This window comes from Carassius auratus, unplaced genomic scaffold (assembly GCF_003368295.1).
Source record: "Carassius auratus strain Wakin unplaced genomic scaffold, ASM336829v1 scaf_tig00005214, whole genome shotgun sequence".
Classification (NCBI taxonomy): domain Eukaryota; kingdom Metazoa; phylum Chordata; class Actinopteri; order Cypriniformes; family Cyprinidae; genus Carassius; species Carassius auratus.
Genome location: NW_020523638.1, coordinates 2,157,361 through 2,165,082, shown reverse-complemented (window position 1 = coordinate 2,165,082; position 7,722 = coordinate 2,157,361). Strand labels below are relative to the sequence as shown.

General features: G+C 36.0%; 1 protein-coding gene across 1 annotated transcript; it reads left to right on the top strand.

The window, feature by feature from the left end:
• The first annotated feature begins 3,806 nt into the window (after positions 1-3,806).
• LOC113070747 (uncharacterized) lies at positions 3,807-7,122 on the top strand. The gene is made up of 4 exons (XM_026244169.1): positions 3,807-4,595; positions 5,366-5,396; positions 5,819-5,902; positions 6,139-7,122. The coding sequence occupies exons 1-4, from the start codon at positions 4,401-4,403 to the stop codon at positions 6,582-6,584; spliced, it is 756 nt and encodes a 251-aa protein (XP_026099954.1). The 5' UTR covers positions 3,807-4,400; the 3' UTR covers positions 6,585-7,122.
• Positions 7,123-7,722: the final 600 nt, after the last annotated feature.

The following is a 7,722-nucleotide window of genomic DNA, read 5'->3' as shown; positions in this document are numbered from 1 at the left end:
ATATGATATATATATACCCACAAACACGAGACACACTTGAATATTTTAATTACATAATTTTTCACACACACACACACACATACACATAATCACTATTCTAAACAAATTTGCAGATTAAACTCTGTTGCAACCCTGACCCTGCAGTTGTGTTTTGGTTTCATTGTATTTCCCCAGTAGCTCACAAAATTACTGTGGAATTGCTAAGCAAAAGTCAACGGAATTTACAAAGAACTGAATAAAATTAGCCTGTTGGGAGTTTTCACATTCAGGAGAGCCTTAGTTCGTTAAGGGTGCAGCTCCGTCCAGCTCAGCCAAGAATAATTCTGACCCAACCCTTCTATTACACGAGAGCTGCTGGATGACTGCCATCAGTACTGATATTACTGAATGGAGTCGATGTAATAGGTTCATAGATGGATTAGGAGATTGTTTCTTAACCAGGGTGGATGTACAGGTGAATCATTCAACGTGTTAAACTGCCTTCTTGTTGTAGTGCACTTAAGTATGTCAGTGACAGCTATAAAAAAGAAAACATACTGTAAACTGACCGTTAATTGAACCACTTTATCCAATCCAGATGCAGCATGTTACTTAATATCAATTTTTACCATTAATAAAAACCATTAATATTGAGTAACTTACATTTTAGACATAAACTGCCAACCTAAGAAGCTAAATAAAATGCAGCAGTGATGGGGTATGATTCTTAAATGAATCAGTAGTGAACGAATCAATGACTTAGTCATTTTTTGCCAGTTGCCACATGAAAATATAACTATGTAACCTAGGGAAACCATCACTGCAAGTGTGAGTAAGGCAATATTTGACATTTACACATTGTTGAATCACTTCAATAAACTGTCCACTGTCTGTCTGTACCAACCCTCTTGGCTCCAATAAAGGGGATTTTATGTTGTTATTTGAAGATTTAGATGTGCCACAATGATCTGAGCTGCAAAGAATAGCTGAAACACTTTGTAACAAATGAGGCATTGAGTGTGATCTGTGTATATCCTTATGTTATTGAAACTATCCATTCAATTTTCAGGTCTGGTAGCATCAAGAATGCTATGAATGCACGACCTACCTCATGCCCTTATGTTTGGATATTTTTTACGAAAACAAAAGAAACACGTCAAAATACAAAAAGGATGGAAAAGAGGTCAAAAACAGCATTCCTTTACATTACCTAAACGGAAATTCTGGGCCGAGATTAAATCCTGATTATGTCAAACATTATAATGACAGCCACGTGCCCAAACAATCAAAGTGATAGTACAACAGGAGATATTTAATGAAAAAGGAACATTAGACAAAAGCAAGCCACTTTTATTTTCTAAGTTTTTATATAAGACCTCACAAACTAAAAAGAATAAACCATAACTCAAAAGAGATGATAGAATCCGACTTCCCAATAAGTTACCAAAACCCTTCCAATGAAAAGAGGGGAAAATATCATTACTTCACCTTTCTTTTCTTTTTTTCTGTACATGGCAAACAAGCGGCAATTTGACACCAGTTTTCTGACCTTTATTCAAACAAGCTCTTTGCAATAATGTAATCCACATTTTACCAGAACTTTCACTCAGGCACAATTGTTCGACTGTCCTACATTCCTAAAACCCACATTCCTGGCAATGTGCATCATTCCTGGCCTTGTACCATTTTTCCACAATCATTTTTCCAGAGCATAGACGTTTTATGCACTGCTGCAAAATGAAAAACATTTATTTAATTAAAATGTTGTAATATAAAATGATTTCTGCATCTAGCAGGTTGGCCATCATTTTTGGCCTGATTTTATTTGGGACTAAATGTGGCATGTGTCGGCTATGATAGTGTTTCATAAATTTGTTATACTGGTGAATATTTTGGATAACTTACATTTGAATAAAACACAATTCAGGATAGAGCCAACTATATTATGTGCTGAGGACAAGGCTATTGCTTGTAAATGTTCGATTTTATTATTATTATTATTATTATTATTATTATGTTGGCGTGAGAAAGCATTGCATTTAAACTTCTGACTGGTGCTTGTGAAGCAATAAGGCATTACTTTAATCATCTCACATGCTTATTAGTGGTGTCTTCCAGGAACGTCATGAATTGAGAAATCAACTTTTCCTTCATCTTTTGTTTAATATTTCATCTCAGAATGACGTTATAGTGTGAGGAAAGACCACCTCTGTGGAAGATGATCAGCTGTGGATTTAGAGTAGTAATAGGCTATTTTCTGTCCTGGTTTTGACCCTCCCTATGAAACTCTCACTTGATTTGAGGTGTTCCCCAATCAAGACCTGGAAGTAAATGCCCACTGCTATGATTTTGCATATTAAAACAATAGATGGACACTGCTGTGATATACTCTGAAAACAACATGGGTCATTTTGGTAAAAAATGTATAAATAGTCCATAGCCTACACAAATAAAAGATAATAGTGACACATGATAAAACATTACAACGAACACTCGTGTATTGCAACATTGCTGTCGGATCTAATAATAGTACTATATCATCATCAGGATGTGCCTCGATTAAGAATAAATCATTGGTAAAATTATGCAACAATGATCTTGTGTTCTGTTCCAGGTTTTTTCTTCATATGGTGGACTTCAGTGGTGGCCAGTGGGTTGAAGGTCATTTTCTAAAAATAAAAAAATAAAAAATAAAAATAAGTAAAAATGTACATGACTTTTAAACCACAAATGCTTGTCTTGCACTAGATGGACTTCACGCATTATTAAGTGAATGTTCAAAGAAAGTCAAATGCCCTTCACAAGAAAAGAAACGATGGTGTCAGATGATTTTGAAGCTGGAGGAGAGTTTTTCACCATACCCTACATTTCTGAACCGGAGTACAAAGAGCTGACCCTGCTTGACCTTTCCAATGTTACGCATGAAGTCGAGCTAGTGCAAAATGTGCATTTGTGGTTAAAAACTATATACATTTATTTATTTTAGAAAATGACTGATTGTTATTAAACTAAAGCCAGTTCCAGGCAACCCGTAACCACGGCTAGAAGGTTGTTTTTCCAACCTTCTAGCCGTGAAAGTGCACCAGAATGGCAGTGAAACCCGTGACTTCCCACCATGGACAGTAAAAGAAATGGACACAGCGACCCCATTGGAACTCAATTGAGACAATTGAAGCCCATTTTTAGCGTTTTTTAGCACTTCCGTTTCTGACGCGCAGACTCAAACGAAGCTTGACGACGTCAGCAACCTGTCTGACAGATGTAAATCTTCTAAGTGGCTGTGCGTGCAAACTGCCATCGTTAATCTTGCAGAGACGGCGAGCTTGAGCGGGGAGTTCTTTGTCGTGAGTGAGCAGAAGTATTCTGATTAATTATTTTGTATAGTATTTTAAAATGTAACGCCAGTACGCCATATTAAGTTAATTGCCTGCGAGCTTCTCCTCCTGTCTGTACGGTAATGCGACAGAGAGTTGAGTGGTTATGACGCAATCGTTAGCCTATTTTTTACAAAAACTGTTTCTACGGGCCCATAATGTAACAAAGAAGGTAATGGCACCCTTTATACATTGTCGTGTATCTTTAGAAATAAATAATGGACAAACGAAGTCTTTAAACGCCTCAGATGTAAAGTTATTCGCTGTCAAAGTGACGCCAAAATGAATGGGAGTCAACGGGAATGCTAACGCAAGTGAAGTTCTGCTACAAGATGGCGGCATGCAGCCGACTTCAACTTCCGGTCGACTTCCTTGCCGCATGCTTCCCACCCGTGAACTTGTACTAGACTGATGTACTCCCAAGTCCGAGCTCTGACGTCACATAGTCCGCGAAACAACAATGGCCGCCACCACGGATAATATTGCCTATGCGGTGTTTATGCAACACGGAACATGTTGAAAAATAGATTTTAGAACAATATAACGTTGAAATAAAATTAATAATCTAGCTACAATTCCTTGTGCCCGGGAAGTTTGGCGTGACTTGCCTGGAACGCTACAAAGTCGTGAGTCATGGTTTGAAGTCGTGATTTACATGCTAAAAAACATGCCTGGGAATGCAGCATAAATCCCATATGAGGGTCCTAAACCCCGGGGCACAGAATTAAAATACCAAATGTGGGACCGCACCCCTCAAAGGGTTAATGGTGGAGAACCACTGCTTTACACCTTTGAAGACTCACTACTTGCTATGACGAAATGTCATGTAACTGTTTATTTCCTCAGGCTGTAAGAATTTGGCTCTGAGTCAAGCAGGTCTTGCAGCAAACCAGGAAGCGACACTTGATCGACTGGACTGAGAGCCTCATATTTACATAGCGCCGAAACTCCACGTTTGTTTTGGGCGTTGAAGAAAACACGTGGGAGAAATATACATATATATAGAGGAGTCCGAAGACATGGAGAGACGCTTTTAAACTGTCCGCTATGGAAGTGACAAACGAAGAGGCAGCCTGCAAAGTCTACGCAGTTTTAATGGAGCCCGAGATCGTGAGCCGTTTGAGGAAAAAGTACCACTCACTGCGGAGACAGGTCTGTTTGATCCAGTCCATCAGCCTGCTGCTCTGCTTCAGCTGCTGCGTGTTCACGCTCCTGAACCACGCGTTCCCGCCACAATGCACGGTAAGACCGCGTCAAACAGCCACGCTACTGCTCACCGACACCGTCAAGTATTGCTTTTAGCATTGCTTTAGAAACCTTAGCAACAGTTGTAATATGCATACATGACAACCCTACATTACAGTACGTTAGAACCGTTTTACATAGATTGCAGCGTTATATATGCTAACCAATTTGTCTTAAATTGTTTTATTTACTTAAGTTTACCTATAGCGACTACATTAGATACCAGCACCTTAGTTATTAGAAAATATTAGATATTTATTATTATTATTATTTTTATTAGGTTAAGATTAAAAACTTACTAGTGTTAATTGGATTATAATTCATAGGTAATAGTTGAGCCTGAAATAGCTAGTAATAACTATTGTCTCACAAGTAGTAAGAAATAAGTTTCTTGTAAAACTAGGACAAGTAGCCAGCGACTGGATTGCATACTGCTCAAAAGTGAGTTCAGTAGCATAGTTATTATTATTATTATTATTATTTATTATTATTTATTTTTTTGCATTGTGTTACCAGTAACAGTGGTTGGAATATGATAATGACAAACAGGATAATGACTAACAGAAAAGGAATAAATAAATACATCATAATACATAGTTACAAGTGTAATGGGGGAAAAATATGGCTTAATAATAGCCCAATGAAAAGAAAAATACAAATAAATAACAATTAAACACGCAAGTATGACTGGGAGAATCAATGTGTTGGTTAATTTTAGGATTCATTGCGTGTGAATTAAAATGTTTATATTTGCTCTCTTTTCATAGGAAAATGGAACTAAGGGGATATCTAAATTTGGTAAGTTTATTATTTACTACTATTTATTTAGGCCTATTTAATTTTTTTTGTGAATATTGAATTAAGTGTCAAGCTTTTATTTTAAGTTCCAGTTCTCACTATAAGACTTTTGCCTCAATAATTCCAATATTTGCTTCTTATTAGTTAGGAAGTTAAGTTTAGGTAAAGGATAAATGAATGGATCTTAATGGTTAATCTGTGAATCATTTGATGCATCTATAGATATCAATAGATTCAGTAGATATAGTTTCTGTAGAACTTGTTGGCAATTTAGGGATAACCAAAAACATACTGAATTATTTTTACACTATAAGTGATTTATCTTAGACGATAACTCTCTTTTTCAGAAGAAGGGAGACTGATTGCATCAAATAAAAACAACTGTAATAATAAAAAAAATCTCACATTTTTCATCCATATAGAAATGCAGCATCAAGTTTTGGAATCGAATAGCAGAGAAGAAACGAAGCCGAAACAAAGAGACACATCTTTCATTCGCCTCACAGGTAAGAAGTAATACATTGAGTGCATTAAGATGTAATGCAAACGTAGAAATTAATACAAAACATAATTACCATTAAGATAAGATGAACTGTAAGCAAGAGTTGCACACATAATCAGACAATGTCTACACTCGTAGAAAAAACGTGTAATGCTGTCACTATGACAATTTTCATTCTCATAGACATTGACTGTGTAACATTTTTGGCCAAGTGTATTCAAACATTTCCCTTCTCTCTAGTTAAAAACGATCACCCGTTCACTAAAGCCGGATTTGTGCCATGGATGGCTACCCCAGAGTATCAGTCACCAGACTCTACCAGTTACTTCATCTTGGAAGAAGATAATGAATCTCTGAAAATCCTTCATGAAGGAACATACAAGGTTTCTCTGCAGATTACGTACAGAAAATTCAGTGAACAACCAGAAAATGAGGAAATATTACTTCAACATGATATTAATCATGACACTGCTGCGTATCCTCTAGACCTGCCCCTGCTCACCCACTGCGAAACAGTGAACAGTACAAACTGGAGGAAAAGTCTGTTTTCTGAAGGTATTTTTTACCTCAATTCTGGGGACAAACTCAAGGTGTTTTCCAATAATCTCAACCTCATTGATGTTGGAGATAAATTTGTGCAAAAAACATTCTTTGTGGTGTATCCTCATTTTACCTCGTGTGGATAAGGCGAATACGAAAAAACATAAAGACAATTGCTTCTGCAGCTTTGAATAATGATCAAAAGGGCTGCAATGAAGTATCATATTAATCTGTCTGGGATGACCCTGTCATCTAAACCGATTCTCCTGTCAGCAAAATCTGATATATTTATGCTATAATCAGTAGCATGGTCATGTACAGAAGAAAACCCTTACTAAAAAAATACTGTGGTACATTAATGCTGTAAAATGGTAATACTAGAGTACTTTGATGTAAACTATGGTAGTGAAATGCAATTCCTCTATAGTGTCATTTTTAAGAATGTGTTAAACAACTTGCTAATACCATAGTATTTTATTTTTTATATATATCTTTTTTTTTAAGAGAAGACTGTTCTGCTTCACAACTAGGGACAAAACAGAATTGGCTTGTGTTTTAAAAGCTACATTTTGTTTAAGCACTACAACTGTAGAAAAATTGTAATTTTGTAATGAAGTTTTATTTTTTATTTTTTTCATTTTGATTGAATTTGGCAAAAAAAAAAAAAAAAAAATGCTAAACCATGCTATATGCTATAATGTTTATGCCGTTGTAAACCTATGTGCTTGTGTATGTAATTATTGATCGATTTGGGCTGTTAATGCAAAATCTACAGGTTCGGTATATTACGGAGTAAAGAGAATGATCAGTACTCAAAACCCTGTTTTGAGGTGGATCATGGGTGCTGTTATTGGAATTAGTAAGCTAGTTACTTTGTATTAAGGGTTTGCAATCACCAAATATGACCTTCATAATGATTTGCATGAAATATCATTTTATGTATTCGAGTACATTATTTTGTTGACAATGAAGAATCAATAAACACTATTACATAAAGCTGTCTTTTGTCATAAACATTTTCTGTGGTATTTCAGACAACCATTTCAAAACAACAGTCTGGCAGATATTTAATTTAAGAATAATATTACAAACACTCAATTTATGCAGCATCAGAAAACGTCTGTATACAGTATATTGTATTTACACACTAGAGACAAATGGTTTCTTGTTAACTACCACCTAATCATTAATACATTAGTCCTGATAGAAACTGTTCTGATGGCATTTGCTTCAGGATTGCAGTCTGACAGATGAGAGACTAAACCCACAGTTATCTGATTCGCT

What these genes read in the sequence shown, in the direction of transcription:
- LOC113070747 (XM_026244169.1), top strand. Translation starts at nt 4,401, where the DNA reads ATGGAAGTGACAAACGAAGAGGCAGCCTGCAAAGTCTACGCAGTTTTA. An exon ending in CGTTCCCGCCACAATGCACG is followed by an intron (nt 4,596 to 5,365) that starts GTAAGACCGCGT and finishes CTCTTTTCATAG; the next exon opens with GAAAATGGAACTAAGGGGAT. An exon ending in ATCTTTCATTCGCCTCACAG is followed by an intron (nt 5,903 to 6,138) that starts GTAAGAAGTAAT and finishes CCTTCTCTCTAG; the next exon opens with TTAAAAACGATCACCCGTTC.